This window comes from Antrostomus carolinensis, unplaced genomic scaffold, assembly GCF_000700745.2.
Source record: "Antrostomus carolinensis isolate BGI_N321 unplaced genomic scaffold, ASM70074v2 scaffold7243, whole genome shotgun sequence".
NCBI lineage: Eukaryota > Metazoa > Chordata > Aves > Caprimulgiformes > Caprimulgidae > Antrostomus > Antrostomus carolinensis.
The window spans coordinates 171,994-199,475 of NW_010305793.1; the positions used below are offsets into that span (position 1 = coordinate 171,994).

A 27,482-nucleotide genomic window follows, 5' to 3' on the forward strand; every position below is an offset into this window, starting at 1 on the left:
GTTCTAATGCCACTATAGGCCTCTCCTGGCCCTGACTGGTTTTAATTTTACTTCATATAAGGAGGCAAACATATTTACCAGATGTTGTCCTAGACTCCAAAGTTGCTTTCCAAATCTTTGGATAAATTACAGCTAGACTTCAAAGAAGTCTGTTACAATTACCTCTCAGACTTTGTCATTTTGCAATAAAACCAAAAAGAAAAACTATTGAAAAGTATTGATAACCATTAAGTATAGCATACAAAATGAAATTGTATTTAAACATTTTGAAATGTATTTCAAGCTACAGCTTTCTGCAGCAATGCATTCAATAAACCCCTGGGACCAGTCGTTCAGATGATGTAAATCAATGTAGCTTCACTGGCGGCAGTGCAACCACGCCAGTTTACACCAGTTTAGGATCTGTCCGTTCCAATCTGACCATGGCTCTGCTGTTACACTTCATTTTTTCCAGTCCACTTGGCAAATATATATACATAAATATATGTATGTATGTATATGTGTATGTATTTCTTCCTCCCTAAACATGGCTGTGATTGACCATGTGTGGGTGGTTAGTAAGGGGACAGAAAGGGAAGCAGGGGCAAGGGCGCTGCATGGAAGACTCAGTCCTGTACAATTTTCTTAAACGAAACTGCTTGTTTGAAATCCCTAAAACTTCTGCTGAGAAACGATTGCAAATTTCACCCCAAAATATTCCTGAGGGGTGCTGTATTTATTTCCAGCTCCAGAGAGTTTCACACATCAGATGAAGTATAGCAAGGAGCTGGGCAGGGACCTCCTGTTGTCCTTCCACTTTGCCTCAACCTACACTTGGAAAGATCATTTGTAGCAAGGAAAGTGCCACAGGCATCTGCAGCTTTTGTATTCCTGTCTGTCACTGCCAAAGAAGTTGTTTGCTGGGATGTGCTCTTTTGTTCGCTAAGACATGGTCACCAAGCAGCTGTCTGGTAATGGCCGCCTTCGTTAGCGATTGTCCAGAGCTGCCTTGGGACCAGCCGAGAAATGAATGGGCCTTGTTTCCAGCCTCTCAAGCCCTGACTTCTTGGGCTAATCAGATTAAGTTAATAGTATAATCTCATTCATTTTTCAAAATTGAAGTCTGTCTTTTTTTAACTTGCAGTACGTTTTCTTGCCTTTCATTGCCTTAAATGAGTTTCTTTATAAAAGCCTAGAGAGCTTGAGGATGAAATTTTCAAAGAATGCTTTGAAAGTAAGACTTAAACTCCAAGTGACTTGGTTGCTTTCTAAACTTTACTCAGGGTGCATAACCTCCAGTGAACTACAGTTTTCCAGAGTTTATGGCGTGCTAAGAGCACTAAGAAGATTTTAAAACTGGATGAGTGGAAGCCACAAGTTTAGCCTGATGTTTTTTGTCTGGTTGAAAAGCAGTCTTCCTGGGAAAGTAACTAGAAAATAACAAAAGCATGCTACTACTAACCTCTTGCACTTTCTTACCAGTTGACATTAAGCTCCAGAGATCCTATGGGTCATGCTGTCTCATCACCAGGTAAACAGGATTGTTTATAATCATGTTTTCAGCAACCCCTTAAAACACAAATGCCAACAGCATTCCCTTACCTGTTGTGCAGCTTGGCCCTGTGTATGGCCGGTAGCAATCACAGTTGTAGCTCAGCCACAGGTTGGTACAGCGTCCCCTGTTCTGACAAGGGTGGGTTTCACACCAGTCCTTTTTAGTACATCCTGTCCTGACATTTAAAGATGATTCAGGTGATAGATTCTCTGGAATAACAACATTCAAGTCTATTTCAATGTCCTGAAGACAGCCTACAAATGAAGGTGTAGAATGTATATTATAGATGTTAAGTAGAGATTTGCTGCTAATGTTCCCCACTGGTAAGCTGCCCAAAAACGTGTTCTGAAATGCAGGCATCATGTGATCATTGTCTATCATAGCAGATGTTTTATTGAGACACGATTCTGCACAAGAGCTGTCAAGCAAATTAAGAGTAATAGCTCTTGCCAAGGTTACCTCTACTGAATGCCATTCTCCATCACTGACATTATGTGAAATATGTAAAAGAGCCTGTGGCTGGTTATTGACTTGCACTGATAAGTGTAAGTAGCCATTCAGTAACTCCAGCTTCGCAAATGTATTTTTCTCCCCTCGGTAAAACAGAAAAGCTGTAGGTTGCACAGTTTGAAACCTCAGGTTTATACTGTAGAAAAATTCCTTTTTAGGGGTCAAGGGATTCTTCAACAAAAGGAAACTGTTTCCTTGAAAAGAAAACGTGGTTATGGTTTCACAGTGTATTCCAGTATACCCAGGTGAACATATGCAGCTGAATCCATGTTGGCCATTTTTTAAATGTGGGATACACATTCCGTTGTTTTGGCATTGCTGATCAGTACAGCCATGGAGAACTTCTGTACAGTTCCAGCCACCATAATAAATTCCTTCTTTGTCTGCAAGTGGGCAATGGCAAGTGTAATTCCCAGGAAAATTTTCACAGATTCCACCATTTTGGCAAGGATTCGTGTGACATTCGTTGATGTCTTCATCACAGTGAGTACCTGAAGAATAAACAAAGAATTAGACATTCTGGGTTGAGTATCTGGAGCCCAAAATGACATTTTTAATAACATATGTTTAATTAAATTATCTTTAATTAGAGGGGAATGTCTTGATAAATAGATGGTTGACTCACAAGTCTAAAATATGTTAAATATAAAACTACTATTCACATGCTATGGTTTCCTTGTGCAAAGTATTATATAAACACCGTAGTGATAATCACATTTTTGAGAAAAGAACCAAACAAACTGACAGTTTGGTGGTATGATCAAATTAAGATAAATGTCACATACAAAAGATGTGATCAAGTAATTGTTTCCCACCTATTCTGTGGCAGAAATCTAAAATGCTTTGAGAGGAACAGAATTATTTATCACATATAAAAAGGCAAAAATTGTTGCTTGATTCATATGAATTGGACAGTATGTTGATGAGCTGGAGTATAGTGTGCTGGTCTTTCCTTCTCTTTCACAGTCATTCAGACAGTAAAAGAATTACAGACTAGTATTTCTGGTCCCATATGAAACATCTTGGAGCAACAATCTTCAAGTGAGAGCTACAGGACTTGTAAGTACTATATGATATAGTGGGACAGAGTGACAAGTAGGTGAACGTCCCTGCAAAATATATGTACAGCGAGCTGGCTATCTGAAGAATGAAATTCACAGAGTGAGCAGGGAGCTGCACAAGGTGACAATGAGAAATCCAAAGAGCTTAAACCTGCATCCTATTGGTGATCTGGGCAAGATGCAGTGAGATGCACCCTGTCCATGAGTGGGCAGTTGCCACGTTTCACGGTTGGGTGCATCCTGTGGTTATTCACAAACAAAGAATGCATCTCAATTCTTCCAAAAATGAGGCAGCAGTGATTTCTGGTTCGTCAACTATGGCTTCATACTGTAAGAATTGTCCACTTGGGATATGAGCATCTGAGAGAAGCTGTTGGAGGGGTTGGAACCTGTATGTCCCAGCAGAATGTTTCTGGTACCATGTATCTACAGTGGAACTTTCTTTACCTTTCCTATATACAAAATATAAAGCAAGAAAACATGAAAGGAATATTTTCTCAAATGTCTCAGAGCTTGGTGATGAGAGCACTTCTGTAAAAGATGGCAATATAGATTCATATTTCCTTTTCTTACGTATAATGCTTGGCTTCTGGTATATTGGGTAAAAGGAGAGGTCTTCATCTCAGTTTGATAGATGTAACCTAGGTATGTCTACTGGATCAGACTTCACAAAGAAAAAAAATCTGTTCCTCTTGTAAAACTAATCTGTTTATCCCTCTGCACTGTTGTTCGTCTATAAAGTGGTAATCATAGTAACTTCTCTCTTTAGCAATCAAGTGACCAATATGTATGCAATGGATCAGGGAAAATCTGTTTCTTATCCCTCTTGAAAGCAGTCAAAATATCCAAATACTTTTCTTGAAAACTCATGCTAAATACAAATCCTAATACTTTCACTTCTCTTCGTAGTTATTCTAGAGAAAATAAGAAATCCTTTGTAGTTAGTTTTCAAGCTAGTCTCATCAGCACAAAGTAGTTAACAGACATAATTATGTCTGTCCCCACAGCAAAACTCATTAGATAATGAGGTATGCTGAGGCTTACAGAGTTGCAGCTAGCTTTATGTACAAACTCATAGCAAGCCTCATTTTCACAGCAAAATGCAGCCATTTTTCATGGAAAATTACAGAGCAGCATTCAGCCACAATGAATTGCTTCAAATAAAAGTAGATTAATGTTGTTACTCAGGGTAATTCCTTGCCTGTCCATTTTATTCAGTCATAGTTGTAACCAGACCCAACTCAGAGAGCTGTAAGTTACAGGAGAGCCAGAAGGGAACTGAGAATTGGTTGAGATTTGTTTGAAAAATTAGCCAGAGTGAGGTGGTCATAGCAGGTATATAAAAGGCTCTCTCTGCAGTGATCCTCCTCACTCAAGAGTCTTCAGTTATAGCACATAGTTTCCACTGGAAGCTTCAGATTATCAAGCACAGCTAGTGTTGTCTCCCTGGTCTGGCAGTGATGTTTTACAGCAGCAGTTTCTCTCTGTTTTCCAGCCAGGCTCATCTTTATTCCAACATGAGGTGTCTATGTATACCTTAATGTGTAGTGGCATCTGGCAGAAATATGATTCATTGGGACTGACTTTCTCAAAGTGAATTGCACTTCCCAAACTGTTATTGACTGAGGGCCAGAACGACGTCTGCTTTGCCCAGTTTGTGGCAATTTCTGTGTTAGCCACTTGTCCTGCTGTTGCTATTCTAGTATATGAAATGTGAAGTTACCGTGAGCTGTTTCCTGTTTTGGTCATTGTTTTAGTACATCTCCTGCCTGATACTGCTCCCTTCCCTGCTCTGACATCAAGAACAATGCAGCCACAGGTCTTGTGTACAACTCGGTCTTAATGTGACAGCTGTAGAAATGCAGGCCTCTCTGGGTTTTTGTGTCAGAGCTAAAAATAAGTGCAGCCTAGAAGCAGCAGGATCAGGGAGGTACTTAGCCTTGTCATAGGGCTTCGGAGTGGTCAGAGCATGCTTAAGGATTTATAGACTGGGAGCCCTTATAAAACCCTTCACAAAAAAAATCGGCCTAGTGAATGGCTAGATACTTAGTTGCTAAATTTTCAGTAACTCCTGATGACTCTGTGTACATTATTTTATTATCCCACAGCACCTGTGAGGCATCACCTTTGCCCTGTAGCTTGTGGTCTGAGTCACACCTTGCAATAGCAAATTGTCTCTGGAAAGGATGAAACAGATGCATAAACTGAACCCAACTTTACAATAATGTTTAGTATCTGTGTTGTTCTCTACTTCAGCAAATTAGATTTAAAATTACTGAAATTATTTAATGAGAATGCTAAACAACTTCAGAATTTATAAATGTTTCTACCTTTAAATTTAGATAACACATTTGATAACAAAAGCATCAATGTCTAACAAAGAATTAAGATTAGTTTTATGAGGAGGTACACATTAGTGTATTCCTTGCCTATAGAAAATGAATAACATCAGTTATTAAATGTAAAGTGACTGTCATAGAGCCACTTAAACAAGTGTAATAACATAAGCATTTCAGTGTCTGAATATAATACTTATTTTTAAAGTAACGATGCTAATATTTTGCAAATCAATTATTCTGTGGGGTTGTGTTTATATATATATACTTATGCACTTACATCTATATGCCTACTTTTTCATAATAAGATTAGCACTAACATAAATATAGCTCACACCAAAAGACAAATAGTAAGCCATTTTTCATATCAAGAATAAATAAATCAGCTGTTCTTTCAAGTGATGTTCATATTGCTTGTTATCTGCCAATTGCTATACAAGCAAAGACCACTGTCACTCAAGATAAAAGCACTGTAGATAAAAGGATTAGTCAATATTTATAGAACTGTATAAGCAGTTCAAATAGCTCAGGTTGGGGGAGAAGTTTAGCATATAAAAACAAGTATTCTCAAAGGATGTAAGACATACCAAAAACAAGTGCAAGGGGAACTGTTCTTTTCTTTTCAGTGGTTACATGCATTAGCTCAGCTAAACATATTTGTGTTTTTAAAGTAAAAAGTAAAGTAAAATCATTCAGCATTTTCTCTTCTAGATATAGTACACACCTACCTAAAATTTCAGATAATGTGAATATTTTTATCATATTTTTATAGGTAATGATTACATTTTCCTCCTGTGAAGTTTTATTCAAAACAGAGATGAAACAGCTCCTTTGACTTAGTTTGATAAAACCACTCATATCTGTCTCTTTTTTTCGCTTACACATTATTACTATAGGGTAGCCATTTTCTAACTGTTAACCTCTTAATTAAATTATCAGTTTCAAATTTAGCATCAAAAGTTTCCTGCAAAAGCAGTTATTCAAGCATAATTCTGATGAATGCCACTAATTTTCATTTTGATTAAACAATTATAAAATATTATCCAAGTTACACTTTTGGTATACACCTTTCTTTAGAATTCCGTTTATAGCCTTCTACCTTTCCAGTTCTTGATGTATATAAATATCAAACAAGTACAAGCAGGCAGTCTGGATAGATACTACATGTTCAATACAGTCTAAGTGCACATAGTATTTCACAAAAAGGAAATATTTACCTGTAAACATTGTCATTAAAATGATGTAAACCTGTATCCTAGTTGCAACCATCTTTTTCTGAAGGAAAAAGATCATTTAGCACTTAAGCAGTCCACAAAGTAAGTTTCTGTAAAATTCAAAAGAATTCTTAGTTTAAAGGCTTCCTTTCCAGGTTTAGCTTGCTCCACTTCTGTACCTGCTGATGTAGTCTGACAGTGTATTTTGCCCAAGCCAGATCAACAAGGCTTAAAGAAAGACTCATTAAACTGCCTACGCAATAGATATGTATTCTACTTAAATTATTTTTCAGCATGTTCTGCCCGAGTGTGCTCACACTAAACTTTGATTACGTTTCACAGAAAGACATATTTTTAGGATCTGTTCAAAATTGATTTGTCACTTTTTGTTGTTTAAGAAGCTGTAGTTTTTTGAGACCATATTTTCTTTCATTTTCAAGATCTGTTAATCCAGATCAACTCTTTCATTGTCACTGTCATTCAGAGAAACTGTACATCTCAATAAGCAGATAGAAAAGACCTAAAATTGTATCTTATTTCTTTATTTTATGAAGTATTTTTGTTCCATTGGATCTCATGGTACTACTTACTGGAAACATGTCTGTAGATTTTTGAGTGTGCTAAAGACAGGAAAAAAATAATTTACTAAAATATTTTATTTCTTCAGGTCTTGAGCAAGACATTTTTATTTAATGAGTGGAGAGTTCAGGAGATTGAAACTACTTATTTCTGTGATAATTTAAGCAGTAGCCTCTATTTGTTATAGCTTGGGATTGTCCTGGCTTTGCTCTGGTCAGTGTTTTCATAAAAGATGTGGATGATGGTATAGAAAGTTTGCTTATTAAGTTGTCTGATAAAACAGGGTTAAGTGAAACTTTTGAGTGTGTTAAATACAAAATTACTTTTATAGGTGAACATAAGAAATTGGAGAAATGGTCTGAAATACATTGAATTCAGTTCCGGAAGGACTCGTTCAGTTTCTATAGTCTCAAACCAGAAAACAAGTGGAACAATAGTTCCAGTTTAAAAAGCCTTGGTCATACCTTAGCAGGAATACTGAGTCTACTTTTAGTTCTGCACTGCAAGGAAGATGTGGATCAGCTGAGAAGAATTCAGAGGAGAGTAATGGGAATAATCACAGGTCTAGAAAATATGGCTTCCGTGGAGAAACTAAAAAAGTAGGACTGTTCAGTCAAAAGACAAGCAGAGGAAATGGGACACAATAACAGTCTTTCAGTACAAAAAAGAGCACACACTGTTCCCTGAGACCATAGCAAATGAAGAAGTCATGGGTTTGACCTGCACCAAGGAAGATCCAAGTCATACTTAAAGATAATATTTCTATTTATGATAAGGCAACAAAGCCTTGGCATAAGATCCACTGGGAGCCATAAGGCCTATTTTGGATCCGTAAAAATAGCTCAGAGACAAAAGTGTGGTGTGACATCATCAAGTCAGCTGATCCTATCTTAGACACATAGATAGCCCAAATGATATCTGCATGTCTCTCCCTTCCAATTCTATTTTTTCCATATTTCTGTGACTTCCTTGAATAAAATAATTCCCAGCAACTGAGCTGTAGATGTGTAAAACTATACATGCACATATATATATATCTATACACATATAGGTATAAAATGAAAGTAGGAGTAAACCTTGGAGAAACTCAAATTGTAGCATACCCTTCAGAATATGCTTTATGAAAGATGAAGACAAAGAGTTTGCAATAACGCTTCCTCCACCTATATTTTACAGTTTTGGAAATGTCTGTTACAAAGTCCTACCTCAAGCAGAAACAACTTTTTTCAAGGGACTCATTAATCCTGAGGCCAGTGGAAAGATCTGGCAGAGCATGTATTCTTCAGGGTTCCAGGTCTTAGCAGCCAATCATGAAAATTCTAACTTTGTCACATCTGTGCTGATAATTGCAAAGAGATAATTACTTTTTGCTGGAAGGAGGAAATGCACGTTCATGAGTGAGTAAGCGCAAGGAAATAAATTGACCATCTCTATGTCGTTGTAATTAAAACTCATGCTTCTGGGCATAAATCAGTTGTCATGGAGGTCAGGAAGGAGACTTCTTATGTACATCAGTGTAGAGCAAGTGAGGGATATTTAAACAGATTTTTTTTTCTTCTATTTTTCTTCAGTAAAGAACTGGTTTATACTGGATATTGAACTTAATGTGACCAGTGATCTGATCTAGTATGGCAATTTTTGTCTCAGTCGTAGCAGGAAAAGCTCATGTAAAATGAAAGACAGGATACAGGGCAGAGCTGGAGCACATGGAAAATTTGGTACGTTAAAATAGTAGGATAATAAGCATTTGCTAACATTGGGCTCATTTGCACGTGATACCTTTCACACAGAACTCTAGTTTTGTAAAGTCATAAGAACTTGGTAGTTATTCCTTTATTGCAGAAAAATTCACTATTCTGCTCTTTTTCCTCTTGCCATTTGAAATGCACATATAAAGTTAATACTAGCCAGGAAAAAAAAATTAAAATAGAAGTAGAGTTGAGTGACTTGGCTTAATCATTGAATATGTCACTCTAGCTGAGGGATATGGAATTCATAATATGTTACATTCAGAATGGCATGCTGTAACTCAGTCTTTTAAAATGTTGCTGGCCTGAAGCTTCATAGACTAGTTTAAATTTTCAGTAAAAATTGATTTTTTTTTTTTTTTTAAGCAGTAAAAACCCCTGATCCCTTAATCTCTTCAATCATTAAACTTTTTCTGAGAGCAAAAGTACTTGGAAATGTTTTTCCACTTGTTTCACATGTTTTGTCACGCCTAAAATAGTTTTTATTAAAAAAAAATAAAAAATCATGTACACGCTGTAGGTGATTAGTTGTTTAGTGAGATCTGGTGTGTTTATTTTATTTTATAAATATTGGAAACAGCCGACTGAGTTCAGCATTGGCTTTAGCTTCCGGGTAGATCAGCCAGGCTTTTCCATGAGCCTGCCCTGCAGACCGTCAGTGCTCCTCAGGCAAAGTTGCACGAGTGGCACAGCCAGAGGTCAGACACATATAGGCTGTGAACGGCAAGGGGCCGTGTCCTAGAAGGGCAGCATGGCAAAACTGTTGCTTGTAGCCTACACCTTCATCCCATATTTCGATTAACACAGCCAGCCATGTGGATCCAATTGTAGGATTAGGGACTGAATCTGAACTAAAGAAAAACTTGGTGAAGAAATATGTCCCTGCATGGCACTCATTTTCCTTTCATTTCCCTACTTCTAGAGTCAGCTTTATATATAGGTAAAAGAGGCAGCTGCTGTTGCATTTGACTGATGGAGATAAGAAAGAAAATCAAATAGTGGCAGCCCAGTATTCCCAGGCAGCCTCCTTGAGTGTTTTCTGGCTGCATGAACGTGTCTGTAGCTGTGTCCACATTGTCGATATGAGCTAGGGAGAGTCAATGAGAGAAGGGAGAACACAATTACAGAGTGACAGGTTAAAGTGGAGAAAGGTGATTTATGAAGGATACTGTTAAGAAAGAAGAGAAAACAGCAGGTAAGATTTTGGGGATTAAATAGATTAAGTAGAGAAAAATGTGGATGGGAAAAAGGAAATGGAAATACAGGAATCAATAGTACCCCTGAAGATACTTGTGTTGGCATTTGAGACAGCATTCTTGTTAGACACGGGCATTCATGGGTAGTAATAGGAGCGAGCGTGTATGTGTATTACCATTAATCTATATAGGAAATGTGAGGGATGCTTAGAAAGCCTGTAGATCAGAGATAAGCTCTAGAAAGAGCTAAAATTGGGAGAAAGGAGACCACAGGAGCAATACCAAAGCCAAAAAACTGAAAAAATATTTAAAAAAGAAGCAGTCATATATTATTTGTAATTAAATAGTCATGTGTGCTGGAGCAGAGAAGTTGATTCACAAAATGTAAAGAATCATAGAAAAACTTAGGTTGAAAGAGACCTTTGAAGCATCTGGTCCAAGGCTGCATTTAAAGGCCCAGGACATAATCCAGAGAAGAAATTGGAATAGTGGGTTTCAGATAACTTGATTAGTTTATACCTGATTATGGACCAGGTATTTGGAAGACAAAGAAAGATGTTTGGTGTTCTGCTTCCAGTATGGTTTTTATGTGTTGTTTAAATTGTAAAAAGAGTATATATAATTCAGGAATTTCTCTTGTTTTACCTTTTAGAAAACTGTGGTAAGACTGTCAAATTCAAAGCATTAACGATCTGATTTGCATTTTTTGTAGATTTATGAGCTTGTACATACAGATGATGTGTGCCTTTGAACTGAGGTATATCCAGAGGGATCTTAAAACAACCAATACCTTTGAGTTGTTTAATTAGATCATACAAGGTCATGTTTCATTGACTTGAAAATCTGTTTGGAGCATATGATTCACTTTGGAATTGGAAAACAAATTAATTTTCAGTCCTACAAACACTTAAGAGCTTTAAAAGAGTGCTTGCAGTTGATGAAAGCATCCATTGAGAAATGTATGCTGTGTCTAGTCTCGCCTAAAAGGGATTTTCTACCTTGTCTCATGTTGGCTGCTTTCACTTTGTTTTAACTGAAGTAGGCAAGCACAGCCACTGTGCTGTCTAGTGTGAAACGGCTTCTGCCCTGGAAACGGTGCTTTGAAAAATTTCAGTCATTTACAAGATTTTCTCATTTTGTTAAAACCAATATGAATCTCCACAACATACAGAAGTGACTGTATTTATGTAACCTCATTGTCAGCCCATATTGAAACAAACTGAAAAAGCCAGTAGTCTAGAAAATTATAGTTTTAATAGGGCCTATAGAGCTTAACTGAGAATGGAGATCTCAGAACAGGCCAAGAGCCTCCTGGGCTGTATTAGGAAGCATGTTGCCAGCAGGTCGAGGGAGGTGACTCGTCACCTCTACTCAGCACTGGTGAGACCACATCAAGTCCAGGTCTGGGCTCCCAAAGTACAAGAAGGAAGAGGACGTACTGGAGCAGGTCCAGCAAAGGACCGTGACTATGATTAAGGGTTTGGAAAATCTGTCATGAGGAGAGGTTGAGAGAGAGCTGGGGTTTCTCAGTAGTTGAAATTAAAGTACATTTTAAAGGCAGCAGATAGCATTTCAAAGAAAAAAACGCATTTAAACTTCTCCCCAATTCAACTGTTCCTTCCCCTTGAAGAACTATATATTCACCTGATCTTGCAAAACATGATTGCTCTCATGCATGTGATGCTTCTTAAGGCCTGATCACATAAGTATAGTTATCATATATAGCTGTATGGTTATCCTGCTTTTAAATTTAAAATGCATTATGTTGTTAAATAATCCTTTATAAGAAGTACAGGTGGGAAATCTGAGACATGCTTGTACTGTAAAAGTTAAGAATATTTGAATTATTTACTCGGTTCCCCTTGTATGTAGGCTTGGGAGTGTTAATTCAGGAAGGTTTAGAAGACTGTGTACATGACAGCCCTGAGGATTTCCATCGTTGTGATTTTCCTTCCAACTTTTTTTTTTTTTTTTTTGAAGAGCATAATGACCTATGACAACTAAGCTTTATTCTCTGTGGAGTCTGACATTGCTTCTGTTTAATGGATCAGACAGTTTGTGATACATCAGTACAAGACACTTTCTTCCCCACGTCAACCTAGGGTACCTCTTCGATATTTCCCATCTGTGCTGACCTGTGTGATCAAGAGGTCATGTCCTGAAGTCAAACCCAGAATTGAAACACTCACTTCTACCACAGGCCAGACTATTAATGTAACCCATTTAATTTACATCAAGTTGGAACTTGACATTCAATTTCTCAGTCCAGAAGCAATTATTTTTAAAGGAACATGCCAACAATATTGCTTGGCTTAGAGTAGCAAAAGTTCAAAAGGGTAAATAACATTTCACACCATAAATAAAGAAATGATTATACTTGAAAACAAAGTTTGTAATTACTACTGTCGTTTCTGAGCCTAGATGAGGTGCCTTTTATGCTTTAAAAACTGATGTCTTATATGCCACTAGCATTATGAGAACCTTATGTAAAGGTCTGAAGTAGTCTTTTTCTGGTATTTTAAGGATCAAGAGGAAAACAGGAATATTTTGCACAATGCTTGGGTCAAACACACATTTTTTTTTGTCAAGCAAGGGTGCAAAATTCATTGTGGGTGATTAGGCTTTAGCAGGGCAGGCATTCCTCTGCCTCCTTTCACCACAATAGGTCCATCAGTGGGACCACTGGCATAATCACTAAAACCCAATAGTTTGGGATAGAAAATTATGTTATTCTTCTTGTGTGAAAACCAAGCCTCCAAGGTGCTAACAGATTTTAACTAGGTATAGCCCTGATCTGGGTCATCAGATTAGTATTCTGTACTTAAAACCATAGTGCTTGTTTTTTCCATAGCTCTCATACAGCCCTGAGTGGCCTTTGCATGACTGGCCAAAGGCCAATATCCCTGAACTCCATATGGAAGATTCTGCTAATCAAACTGTGTGGTGCAAAAGCTGAAAATTGAAGTTAAGAACTTGGACTAGCAAATAGTGTTCAACACAGTGTCTTTGAGAAATAGCACCTTCCAGATCAAGCTCTAATGACTGCATTGAAATATCAGCTAAAACTAAATTTTGCTAATGTTTAGCAGATGCTACACATAGTATTTCCTGCTCCCTCTACTGGCTAAGAGGGACAGAAGGAGTACAGAGAATTTAGTTCCCTAAGAGCTCTTAGATCTCTCAGAACTCTGCTGGTACCAAAATGCTCATGCTAGTTCAAACAACTTGCGCAGCTTCACGTAATAGGTCAGTATAAACTTTTTTGGGGGGTAATACAAATAGCAGCTTACCGAGAATGAGAATGCCACCCCACCGCTGTGGGTTATTGGGGGATGTTTATATGTGAGAAGTGGTGTTTCAATGACATGCAAAAATTTGTGAGCCTGAAAACAGAGCTATATAAAAAACATAACCTCTACAAGAACAAAGTGATGAATGGCATTATACCATTTATATTTGATGCATTGGGAAGGTAACAACAGCCTGCATACTTTAATCTTAAATAACTTTACTCATACATCTTGGCTTTTTATCTTAATATAGGCCAATATTGCTTTCATAACAAATATATACGTTTGGCATGCAAACATCACACATTTCCCACTGTCAGAAGCCATGCAATTAAAATAATTAATTAGTAATCAAGACCAACATAAACTTTGCTTATTAACAAGCTTGCTGCAAATTTTGCAGAAAGGAATGAAGAGAAATCTTTCATTCTTAGCACAAAACAATCCAGTTGGAAAACTGTGCACTTCAAAATAGAAAAGATGAAAGTTGTGTATCTTTTTAATTAGTGATCAAAGAAAGGCTTTCTATAAGCAGAGCAATAAAGTACTCTGAAGCAGCTATTATGTATGTGTTTACACATATATGTATATATATGTGTATTAGCACATTTGCATGTGTATGTACACATATTATACATACATGCATATGGTTCAGAACTACTTGCCTATGTGCTATTTTCGACTGAACTTCTCCAGCTTCTCCAATGTCACTCCTGAGTTCCTCCATTATGGGGCAGAGACGGAAGAGAAGTAATGCCTCTTAAATGTTTCTTTGTATCATTTACCATATTTCCAATAAACTGGATTTTAATGGAGTTCACAATGGTGAGATGGTTAAGACTGTTTTCAAAATCATCTGTTGAATAAAATATTGAACTACTAAATTGGGTCATTTTGTTTATTGCTTGACATTTGACCTTAAATATTCAATAAATTATAAAGTATTGAGGAAGTAAAATATTTTAATCCCATAGTACAGGTCTCTCTTTATTGTCTACTCCTTAAGCACTTTCTCCAGGTTAGTGAAAACTGTACAATTTGTAGATTTAAAGAAAGTTCACTTCTGTTTGGGGAAAAGATGTGCATTTGCTTGACTTTGCAATTTGACTGTAATTCAGCCAGAACAATGTAGGCTTATACAATACAACGCTCAACAGCATATGCTGTAAAATAGCTCCTGAAATGGACAATCAAATTCTTAAGAAGACAAGTGAAGTTCTGCTGTCAGTTTAGTATGTGCAATACCTTTGATTTCACCAGGATTTGTGCATGGTTCTCACTTAGACTACACTTTAAATTCTTCTTTCATTAGTGGTTGTTTTTCCCATTGGATATATGTATATATGCAAGAAACACCTCTCTTTAGGAAACATACAAGATTATCTGTAATGCCAGGGTATGCTAGACACCTAAAACTAGTATTAGGATGTGTATCAGGAGATACACAGCAGTTTCTGTTTATATTAGGGAAACGAAGATTATTGTTTTTTCAACAACAGGAAGAGTAGGGCAAAATTAGTCCTATGTTCAGAGTCCTGTGTTCGGTTCCAGGCTGCATAGCATGTTGCTGGGCTGGAGCAAAGCACGGAAGAAATGAAAAGGCCAGAGAGATTGTTCAATAAAGATGAAACTGAGCAGGTTCATAAGCTCAGCCAAGAGCTGGCAAAACTGGGTTGTAGGAGGCTATAAATATCTGAGATATGCCAATTAAAAAGGCTAGGAAAGGTTTATTCACAGTATTAAGAAAGAAATCAAAAAGGCAAGTAGGCAGAGCCTGAAGAAAATCCCAGAAGGAAAATTCTTGCTGCATATTTAGACTGGTTTTAACAAGTAGTCAATCATATGATGGAATGACCCACCAGGAATGAGTGTCAGGAAAATAACAGGTGCTTAAAAAGCATTATTCCTGTTGCCAAATGATATACAATTGTCTTTTTTAAAAAAAGTACTTTCTGCCAGGTACTGGACTTAGAGATTCCTTAAATCTAAGGATTATCTGTCTGTGTGTTGCAAGATCTGGGAGCTTATGGATGAAAAGCCATTCATCCCCTCCTCCTTCCCTTCAAGGAAAAAAGCTTTTTATGCTAAAAAGTGTTTATGTGCAACACTGTTTAACAGAGACAGATGTGCCAGATTCAAAATATCCACTGCTTGCAGGCTCTGTCAATCATGTTGGACTAGATGATACAATTTAACATATCAGTGTAACTAGAGAAAATAGATCACAGTAATGATGGGTCAGTTGTGAAATATAAAAGCATAAAACTCTATACATGTTCTGAAAATAATATTGGTAGTGCTTCCTAGTGTTTTAATTTCATATATTTCTAACTCAAAAAAAACCCAAAACATCTTGACATTTGTGCATTCTTTTGGTGCTGAAAAATGCAGAAGAGATGGCTGCAATCTCTTTGCTTTTCCAGTGCAACCTGCAACAAGAAGAGGAGAGATATTTCTTGTATACTATGTATTTCTCATGAAAAAATATACATAGGTATATCAGGGCCCTAAATATAATTTTCAAAGTTCCAAACAAATTATCAGGTCTGGGGGCTAATTTTATAAAGCGTTGTCAGGAAAAGTTCAAGGGCTCCTTTCTTAAGGATCATGGTTCAGCTTTTACAAAATCTTAACTTAGATTGTTATTGCCAATAAAAATACTCTTCCATCAGAAGATTCTCTTGGCAAGCTGAAATTTTCAATAGAGCTGCATTTTATTTCTTTAAAAGAGATCCTCTGCATAGTTAGCACCCATGCCGCATTCATATTTTGTACCTAGGATCTGAAACTATTTCAATCTATACTTGGAGCACATTAAATATGGTAACTGGATCTGATAATAATGTACAAATACATCCCCCATGGGTTGTTGTGAGATAAGGTAATGTCATAAGGTAATGGTCATATTGGACCTTAGTCTTTTTTTCTGAAGTGAGGAAAATGCATACATACTTCAGAGTAATGATATATGACTGAGTTTGTTTGTATTCATGAGATGTTCAGATTTTAGTGAGGTGAAATCCAAGCTGCAGAATATTGTGGTAAATATAGAAAGATTATCAGTGGTGTCACTATCACTTGAAGATATATGCTGCTGTTTTCTGAAGTGTTTCCCACTAAATCAGAATTCTTTAAGCAGTGATAAACACTAGGTAACCATTACAAGAGTGATGCATTTAAACAATCATTCTCACAGTCTACTGCCATGCACAGGGAAAGTTAAGTCATAAGAAGATTAATTTTTGCAAAAATTGGTGTCAGGCTTTCACAGAGTATCTCAATATACAGGCTGTTAAGGATAGAGATGTCATGAATAACACAAGTCAGTCTTAGCTGCTGTGGTGATTTATATGGCTGAAGAATGTAAAAATTACACTTTCTTACACTAAATGGTATTACTTAGTTGTTGAAGAGAAGCATTACCTGCATTAGCAACAAAACAGAAATGTCCCATGAGTTCCATAATGGAAACTGATAAAGGAATGGCAAATTCATAAATTTCTCCAGATAGAGCTTAATTTCAATGCTTCCATCATTTTGAGGTGTGCTTCTTTCTTATGGCCATTATGTTGAAGAGTGTGAAAATTGTGAGTTCAGCCTCAGCTTTCCTTCTGGGGGATTATCCAGAGAAAGACTAATCAGACTATCCTAACAATGAGTTTGGTCTGGGAGCTACGCATGTGAGAAGTAGTAAGTGCTTATTGCAAAGAAAGCAGTTTAATCAATAAGGAATAAAGAGACAAGCAATAAACTAGTGAGCCCACTGCATTCTTGGAATCTGAAACCATTTGCAAGGCTGTCTTCCTCTTTCCCTGGAGTGGGAAAGCCAGGGCTAAAGGACACAGTGTCATCCAAAGAGAGTTCCAAAAATTAAGAAAATAGAGGAGGAAGAACTCCATGCCAAAAACAGAGAAGAGGAAAATTGAGAAGGAACCTGTTCTGAAGACAATGTGAACAACTCCTTACCAGGATCCTAGCATTTGTAGAAATGTTAAATAGTATTAGAGGATAGAATCATTAAAAACCTGTCTAAATGTTTTTTTCAAGATCAGAGGCTTTAGCAGAGATGGAAAAAGTACTTTAGTCTTAATCATCTTTTTTTTGTGTAGGGTTTTTACAGGCAGTAAGAGCCTGCCAGGCCCTGAGGGCATCCTCTGTTGATACAGCCCTTTTCTACACTGGTTTTGTAAGGCTGAAGTTGTTAGAGACTTGCTGCGAGCAGTAAGAGAAAACCTTCCTCCTTTCCTCCTGTGCTTTTGAACTCAGGAATATATGGAGATCACAGATTCTGGAATGGAGACAGGGCAGCACTGTAGAAATACCTCTAGAAAAGCAGTAACTTCTTTCTCATGCTCATAAAACAGCAACACTTTTAGATGTTTTACTGCACAACTGCCCAGCACCAAAAAGTGTTTTGTAAGGGAACCTTTCTCAGCAGTCTAACAGTGTAAAAAGGATGCTGTACTGGTCATGAATTGAATTTAGGTGGAAAAGATGTATGTTTGCAACCCCATTACGGCGTCTCTGCAGTTCCAGAGCAGTACGAAGCCTATAAGTACATCAAGCCCTAATTCTATTTTTCAGTGTTTCACATGTATAGTACTTGTATTTGGAATTTCTCCTTAAACCAGCTAACCTTGAATGGGTGCTTGATAGTAGCAACATTTTCCTTCTTGAACCTTTGCTTGTACAGGAATAATGATTAGGTAACAGTACCTCCAGACCTGTTAATTTTGAATTTGACTCCTTGCCTTGCCTGCAGGAGAAGCCTGAGTCCCACTGAAAAGGTGAGAGGTGCCCTGGATGCCTTCTTAATTTAAAACTTGTCTCTCTGTATCTCTTCCTTTTTTATCCTCATTCTTTCCTTGAACAGTCTTATCTTCTTCTAAGGTCTTGTCTTCTTCTAAGAATCAAGAGAAAATAATCTTTTAAACTGTGATGATGGGCCATGATATAAAGTGAATTAACCTGGTGTAATGAAGGAGTGAATGACTGCCGTGGTGTGAACAGCTGAAGGACAGATGAGGAAATACAGGAAAAAATAAAATTTGGAGATTGAGGGCAAGATGAGAACTCTGTTATTCATCTACTTGATTTCAATTTTTTTAAGACTCTCATTGCTTTATATATTTAAGAAAGATGGCAGCTCTCTGACCATTGTACTGATGGTTAAGAAGGGAATTTAAAAAATAAAGAAATCAAATATATATATATGTATTATAAGCTTCACAAGTTAGTGATAATATTCCTACTATCCTACCCATTACTTATAAATAATATTTACATCTGTATAATATTGTCTCAGGCCAGGGGAGAGGAGTACAGCTGGCTGAGACATAGTCTACCCTGTTGTCTGCTGGGTGGTCTGCCTATAGTAGCATCTAAAGATGTGCAGGGAAATGGAAGCCTGAAGCCCTGAGTGCTTCTGTGTTTCTTTCACTCTGGCTTCAGTGCAGAAGGAGAGTGCAAATGATTCTGCTTTTAAGCATTGGTCCCATGATGTTCACAGTTCAGTATCTGGGTTGGGGTTTTCTTTAGTTAGTTGAGTGTTCAGTACTCTCCCATACTGGCCATTTATCTGCCTCATCTTCCAGCTCCAGGAGACAGTTTCTTTCCCCCATGCATATGCCAGGAATTCAATATGCATACGACACCAGTCTGATCATATCATTTTCTCTTGCAGCAGTCCAACAGACTGGGAAAAGGGCCAAGGAGATTTAAAAGGGAAAAACAGAAAACAAGACACATAAAAGAAAAGGTCAAAAACCACCCAGGCATTCACGATGCCAAAGCAAGCAGCAGTGCTGGTGGCACAGCTGGCACGTAGCGGATAACAAGACACCAGAAGTGTCAGGTCCTCAGCAGCCAGTGCTCAGCTGCACGTCAGCAGGCAGCCTGCCTACAAACAGATCAGTAGGCTCTGCTCCTCTCACACTCACTCTACTGAAGAAAAATGGATGCTCTTCATCCCTGCCAGCAGCACTGTCCTACCCCCTGGGGAGCACAGGCAGCATTGCTTTCATTGCACTGGGAGCCTTGTACACTCACCCCTCCTTGGGCTCAGTTCAACCCTGGAATATGTCACTTGACAGACCTTGCAAGTTCAGAGGCTCTTTAATTTTGACATGGTGTTAAGTTTATTACAACCTGGTGAAATGAGTCACTACCAAACCCACAGCTCTGCCCTTCTCCATTCCCACGTGTAAGTTAAGCCTTTCAAGTAACAGTCTTTTTAAAACGTGCAGTGCTAGAGCAATACAATATGTCCACGACAGGAAAGGACACAGTTCCAGGCTGACTGTTGCCTTTAGCTGGCAGTACAGAATCACAAGCCCTTTAACAGAAAGCCCATCTATTAAAAGTACTGTTGTGCTAGGGAACCAGGGACAAAGGTAATATAACAAAAAAAAAATCTAGGGCAACTGCAGAAACTGCAAGACTCTTAAATCTGAGTATCCCAAACCCTTTGATTTAAAAGGGAGCTGGGGAAGTTTAACCCTTTGTAGAACCTGCGCAGGAATTTTTCTATCTTGGATCTGGGATAAGGCACATACCCAATGGCCTCAAAGAATTCCTAGCTGGGATAAAGTCTCCAAACTAAGATGTTTATTTTTTTATTTTTAATAATCAAATTGTGTAAATAATTTTGGTTGCAGATTTGTTCTTTCCCAGACTTTTAGTAGGACTACTGACTATTTTCCAAGTCACCTGAATGATCACCATCTATAACAAGATACTGCCAGGTAATATTTATTCCTTTCTCCCACCTGGGTGGGGTAATATTTTATCCTGACATAGGCATGTGTTTAGGCTCCATTATCTCCTGTTGTTGGGGCTAAGAATTGTAGATAAAAGGTAGATACACTCAGTTTTTTCAGCTGAATTGCAGTAATTTGTTTGCAATGTTGTCCAGTAAGTTCAAAGATGTCATTTTATGCTTGCAACAAAATTGGCAATTGTCTTCAATTTAGTGACATCATTCTATTGATTTCAATGGCTTTTGGGTCAGAGCCTCACAATGCAGAGTATGTGGATTATTATTTCTTCATATTACCTTGAACGATGAAGTATTGATTATAGTGTTCTGTGGGTGCTTTACTGAGGAAAGATGCATAATAAGATACTGAATGTGATTAATTAAAGAAAATCTTTGTCCTATTTCAATAGGAATCTGAGGTTTCATATCTAAAGTATATACAACTATTCAGGTGTTAATGCTGGAAGAACTCCTGACCTACAGTTGCAGAAATGCAGGACTTTGTCTGTCAGTGAGGTGTACTGATACTCAGATCAAAGGATTTGACCTTGTTTCTAGTTGACTGTTAGTTCGTATACACTAGAAAAGCATCCTTATACTGAGTGATCCTGATCAGAGATTGATCTGCTACCTGAGTCATACTACTGCTGTCAACTCTAATGCTACATCTTCCTTAATTCCCATTAAAACCTATGTGTGGTTTATTATCAATTTGGCTGTAATTGGAGAAATTATTTATCACAATCAGAAGGGAATATTTTCATTCTACCTTACAGGCTTTTTTCAACACTTCTTACATGTGCGGACGCTGAGGCTCATTTTGGGTACTTTCCATTTCCAGATTACCTGGGGAAAGGAGAAGGGCCAGAGAGAACCATGCAGTGCTACTGGGAGGACTGGGGAGGTCAGCTGCATTGTACCTAAGGGCCGCTAGAGCAAAGCCTGGCAGCCTGGGATGCTAAGTGCCAGTTCAAGCGATTCTCCTGTTTTCCCTATCAATATGTAAACTGCTTGACTACATTGTATCTCACACAGGCTGGCAAAAAAGAATTTAAAATTTAGGCCCTGCTGAAAAACAAAGGCAGGGAAGGAGCTGACCAGAGTAAGAGATTAAACTTGTTTCGCCATTACTTTGCAGCATGTTACAAAATGACATTTCACTTGCAGCTTTAACAGGCATCCCTGTTAAAGATTACATTCTTCCTGCCTCCAGCTGTCTGGGCACACTGTTTGGAAAGAATAACTATTTTATTTTCTTCTAATTAAAGTTATATATAGCATCCATCAGCTATGCAGAGAACTAAACTTACATAAAGTTTTTAAAAATGTAATGTTATTTACATATAAAGTCAGCAGAAATTTAAGGATCTCCAAGACTGCTGTCAGTCATGCTTTGGAGCATGCCTATTGAAAAAAAATTATTTAATATTAATACATTTAAATAGATTATGATTCTCTTTTGTAGACCAGTCTAGTCTGCCTATACCTGGGTCCACTGACTCCCTGGGGAGTATGAGAGTTCTCCATGTGAAGGAAACCAGCAGAACCACAAGCTAAATCAGGCAAACAGGCCAGGTGAAGGCAATTGATAAAGAAGTGAGAGGATAAAGGATGGTGATTAAACAAGGAAACACCTTCTGGGTTGTCTGACAGAGCACAAGGGTTTTTAAATCAGGGCAAGAGGGTAGGAAAAGAAACTTGAGAGCTGGACATCACTGGAAGAAATTGGAGAGAAAGAACTGGCATTTGAGGAGGTATGGGTGCTTAGGACAGCCTGGGGGATATCACAATCCTTAGTAGAAGCCTTATATTATACTCTCTTAGGCAGAAGAAAAGTACAACAGCAACACTTAGTGACAGGATAGGGAAGGACGGCTAGGGGGAAGGGATGGAATAAAAGTGAGCAACTCTTAATGCCACCTTGAAGAAAAATAAATTGGGAATTCAGAGTGAAAGCTGTGTTTTCCATGTACTTTTGTATCTGCTGTGTTAGAGATGTCAGTCATGCAACGCCTAGGAGAGACACAGGAAAGTATGTAAGCTGCTCAAGAGATGAATGGAATGAGAAATTGAAGACTGATTAAATTAAGCTAGCTATTAAGTACTTTTTTATTTCAAAAAGAAAAAGGGAATGGAGTTGACAGAAAAATACTGTAAGCCCAGAAGTGTACAATCCAAACAGAACTCATGTGGCTGTGATAAATAGTGTAGGCTGTGTTAATTCTCAAATCTCAACACATCTTTTTTAGGATTATCTGTAATTTTGATAGGTTTTTTTGCTCTTAAGAACATAGCTATGCATGTAATTTAAAATTATTTTGCATTTACTACACTGCTAAATTTAAACAAAATGTTGCCTTGTGCTGAGATGAAGAAGTGTTGCTGCCAGTCCGCAGTGCTGCTATATAGAATTACACGAGGACAGAAACGCAGAAAGCTTGAGAGGTTTGTTTTGTGGTTGTTTTATGGAAATATTCTCTTATTTATTATTCATTGTTTTCATTCATGTAACGTAACACCTGCGCACAGTGAATTTCAAACTCATGATAAAGCACCCGCTGACTGAAGTTTATGGCCGAATTCAAACAAATGTGGTGCTGAATGATGACACTTTGCAGAGAAGCCCGTGGAAGGGGCCACATCTCTCCCTGGCTGCCTGGGCGGCCTTCGGGGCCGCTCTCGGAGCCTGCGGCTCTCCTGCTCCGTTCCCAGCTTCTGCAACCAGCTCCCTCTGCTCCACACGAATCGCTGGTGAAACCCGGGAACGGTGACCACCAGAGGGACCCTCTGCACTGTGGCACCTTAGAACCCGTCTTGTATTTTAAAGATTGTCCTGGTTTTTTAGCTGAGACAGAGCTGGGTTTCTTTTTAGCAGCTAGAACAGTGCTGTGTTTTGGTTTCAGCTGGGATTTGTTGTGAGAAAAACGTTGACAACATACCAGGGTTTGCATTTTTGTTGCTGGAAGTTGAAGGACTTTGTGTTTTGTCAGTCCGCAAGTGCAAGATCTCGGGTGGGCAAGGAATATTTAAATTAATAAGCTAAATTGGCATTTGGATATGCTAATAGGATATTCCATATCATATAACACCGTGTTCAGTATATTAATGAGGGTCTCTTCCTCTCTCCGGCTTTCTCTCGGGCTCGTGCTAGCCAGGTAAAACTACCACAAAGGTTTAGTTAGAGCCAGGCCTAAAACACAGGACACTACAGTATCTCATTTCCTAAGCTTTCACCCAAGGAATCTTACCAGTGAAGCCTGGCTTACAGCTGCAGATGTAGCCCTCGGCCCTGTCGTAGCTGAAGGTGGGTGGCAGGCCAGGGACGCTTCCGTAGTGGCTGGCCCAGGAGCGCTCCACACAGTCCCCACCAGCGAGGCAGGGGCTGCTGCTGCACTCCATGATGTCCTCCTCGCAGTGGGAGCCCGCATAGCCTGCGGAGAACCATGAGGATAAGGCGGTTAATTGATGTGCTACCTGTTCCTTCCAGACCTGAAAATATCATTGTCAATATTAGATACGCTTGGCTTCAGGCTCTGTTGCATGCTAAAAGATTTCCTCTGCTTCTTGAAGGTGTCCACATTTGCCTTCAGCTCACGGTCAGGGCTCTGCAGCAGGATATTGCGAGAGCTCTTGTGCGTTAGCTGGCTGAGCTTTGGTGTGCTCCACGGACTTTGGTATTTTTTAGGAAGTAAGGTGGAGATCTGTGCAGATAACAAGGTGCTGCAGTGTGGTGCTGCTCTGCTCTCAGGTTGTGTGAACTTTTCCTTTTGCATCACCTCCCTGCAACAGGGGAGGGCAGGGAATATGAATTATTTAGTTTGTAAAGTTCTTTATGGAGTCTGAAGTGTCAGGAAGCTCCCCAATTTCTGGAAAATGCTAAGGGTTCTGCCTGATTTTTCCATTTCTGATGTACCAAGAACGATGTAGTCCAATAACTGTGGCATATACTCCTCACAGTGCACTGTGCTCCTGCATCCTCAGTAAGGACACAGACGTCAAACTTCCTGAAGAGACTTCTTGTCATTAGTCCGCACGCTGAAAAATTCACAAAGTCTCTCAGGAGTGTAGGGTCTGTGTCCTCACCCAGGATGTGGGAGTCTTTTCACAAACGGTTGCATAGGCAAGCATTGCTGGTAGAGGAGAACACAGCCCCGCATATTTCACTCTACACTGCTAGACAGAAGAAGTTGCACTGGTGATATGAAGACCGGTTTCTCAATGTAACATCTAGTTTAATTTTTATTCATAAACGGGCAACACTTTGCATTTAAAAGTAAGGGTTTCAGACTGGTTTAAAGGTCATGTTGATGAAGACTAAAAAAGGGACAGCCACAGCAGTGATTCCTGTATCACATGGGTTGAAGGATTAAGCAACTGGGAGATAGATCCTAACTTTGATTTATCTCCTGTCTTGACTCCATAATACTGGCACTTTTTTTGGTTTTGACTGTGCAGGAAAATCAGTCTAGCTGGAAAAGAGAGCAACTTACCCATAGGGCTCTGACTCATGATGAGTGAAGCCCACCTAAACACAAGCCCATAGAGTATTTTTAAGATTACGTAGATTCAACCTTCTATTGTATCAGAAAAAAAAAAAAATAATAAAAAAGAGGACATATATACTACACGAGAGAGGAGAGTGTTTATCAGAAAACTTAGAGCTTACCTGGCCAACAGTGGCATATGTAACTGTCAGCATTGTCCTCACAAGTGCCGTTATTGTAGCATGGCATTGACCAGCATAAGGGAGTTAGGGTCTCGCAGTGTAAGCCCATAAATCCAGTGCCAGTACAGTTACAGCTGTACCTGCAACACAGAATGCAATGTTCACTCTAGCTGGAAGTCAGGAGATCTAGTCTTTGTTCCCAAACTTGCACAGGCTTCTTGTGTAGCCTTGGCTAGCAGCTTGTGCAGTTGAGTCCAGGCTCAAGACCACCATCTGGTGCTCTAGGAGAAACCGCAGAAATTTGGAACCAACAATGAGCTTTTTTTCCCCAAATATATGGTTTTGTCTGTGGAAAAAAGCTGCTTGTGAATTCAAATTGGATTTGACAGATCATTCCTTCTACGAATTATTGAAAACTTTTTTCTTCTTTTTTTATTTGAGAGGGAATTTTTTTTTCAGGTGAGCTAATTATTACAAAATAGATAACTGCTATGCTTAGGTCATAAGGTATAAGGTCAGCTTGTACATGTCATAAGACAGGCCTTTGCAAGACATCTATGTTAAATGTCCATGTTTGGATGATCTTTAATAGTAATTATCAGAAATAAAAATTTATTCTTATATTATTTTATTTTACATTAAAGTGATACACTGGTTATTGTACAGTTGCAATCATGGGAAATTTTGCAGAACAAGAGATAAATATACATATTTTATATTTTCTGTGCTTAATAGCAAAGCCTTAGATTTGTGATAAATATATGGAGAGAAAGTGAAATTGTTGAACATAAGGGAACATCAGAGAACAACTGGCTCCTGCAGTCTAACAGACCAAAAAGTGTAAAATTTTACTAGGCTATTTAAGTGTACATAAGCAGAAACTTCTGGCAGGCCAATTTATTACTAGTGTATGGATTATTCTTAAATCAAAATCAGAGATGACTTAGACTAGGTGGCATTTGAATTTAGGATATAAAAAGTAATGAGGAGGATGTGAATCAGAAAAATAATTTTAATTCCAAGGTATGTTCTCAAAACAGAAGCATCTTTTTTTTCTGCTGTGTTTTTTACACATTTCCTCCATGTGCTTTCAGTTTGGTGCTGTTCACTTTGTGGCGAAAGAAGTCCATACTTCTTTTTCCCTTTAGTCCAGAATCACAGAGCAGTGAGGAATATTCACAACTCACTGCTTAATGTGAAGCCCCACCTGTGTGCCCTCTTTCTCGGGTATCTTTAAGTGTTTGACATCACTGTCGACCCTTGGAGATTCTGGAGGGTGCCCTGCATGTGGGCAGGCTGTGACTGAGCAGGCCGGTGGCTTTTTCTGTTGAGAGTGATACTCTTAGGCATTCTGCCTAACATTCTTTTTGAGCTTCTTGTTCGATGTTTTCACAATTTACAGAAAGCAATATGCACAGATGTTCTTTCCTATGCAGTCAAAAGAACACTGAAATCCTGGGAATATTTCCTGTGGAAAAAAGGATTAGAGCATGCAGAGGTGTCTTCTGTGCCTGTGCACACCAGGTTTCATAGGGCCAACCAAGGCACCTCTGTAAATTGCTGAATTTAAATAAGAAAAGTGTAATAATGTGAACCAGGGTTTTTTAAGAGATCAACTTCTACTTTGTTGTATTCGTGAAACCTCACTGGAAGAATTGGTCTGAAATTTGGGTGACAATTTTTTTCAGTGTTTGTATTTACAGGTTTAAATGCTAAATCTGTCCCCTCACTCATTTGTGAAAGCTGGTGGCTCAGCTGTACTGTAGCATTAGTTAGAAAAGGAAAACTACTGTTTAAAGACTACAATTCTTCATTTAACCCAAAAAATACACAAAAGGAAGGAAATTGCTAGGCACCCTTCTGTTTTGAATTGCTTTGTTGTCCAACCCTTTTCATCATGTAACAAATGTGGAAAAGGCTCCAATCCTTCTCCAGATATCCTGCAGTATTACAAGCCAATTAAAATTGCTCTTACACCTACCTCAGCTTTAAAAGCTAGCAGAAAAATGAGTAGGATTAAGTCTGGCCTGAATGAGCATCCCAGTTGCTCACCTTACGCATGTATCCTCAGAAGGTTTGCAGGTTACAAAGTGGATTTGCTGTGAACTACTCAGGTGCAAGGTGACATCCCCCTCCCTGCTGTCATGCTTTAGCAAGACTGGAAAACAGCAAATTGCTTTGTCCTGTTCAGAGTCATTCAGAGGTGCTGAAAAGGAGCTCCACAAGGTTGGTGCCATGTCACCACACTACAAAAGCTCATTCCCAGAATGTGATCTCTTCCCTCTCTCATTCAAGGCAAGCATGTTTTTAGCTAACATGGCTTTTAGACTGATTTTTGGGGCACTAAAATCTTCAAAACTGCTTTATAAAAACTGGAAAATACACAATAGAGATCAATCTTATACTGGCAAGAGGAGTGCCTGCATGAATACACTTCATACGCCTACATGAATAGGAACTTTCAGACTGAACTTATACATAGAAATTTTTGGTTTGGGAATCTCTTGCTGAGTATGCAAAGCCAGTACTGGTGAATGAGTGCCAGAGCTCTGGCTGCCAGGGCTGTTCTTGAAGCTCTGTGTAGAGCTACT

General features: G+C 38.5%; 1 protein-coding gene across 1 annotated transcript in view; it reads right to left on the reverse strand.

The window, feature by feature from the left end:
• The window catches only part of CRB1 (crumbs cell polarity complex component 1), a 77,445-nt gene that overhangs the window by 34,940 nt on the left and 15,023 nt on the right, over positions 1–27,482 (reverse strand). The window contains exons 5-7 of the mRNA XM_029084249.1: positions 24,892–25,031; positions 23,474–23,656; positions 1,582–2,535 (exon numbers count right to left, since the gene is read on the reverse strand). Coding sequence (XP_028940082.1) covers positions 1,582–2,535; positions 23,474–23,656; positions 24,892–25,031 — 1,277 coding nt within the window. The remainder of the gene's footprint in view (positions 1–1,581; positions 2,536–23,473; positions 23,657–24,891; positions 25,032–27,482) is intronic.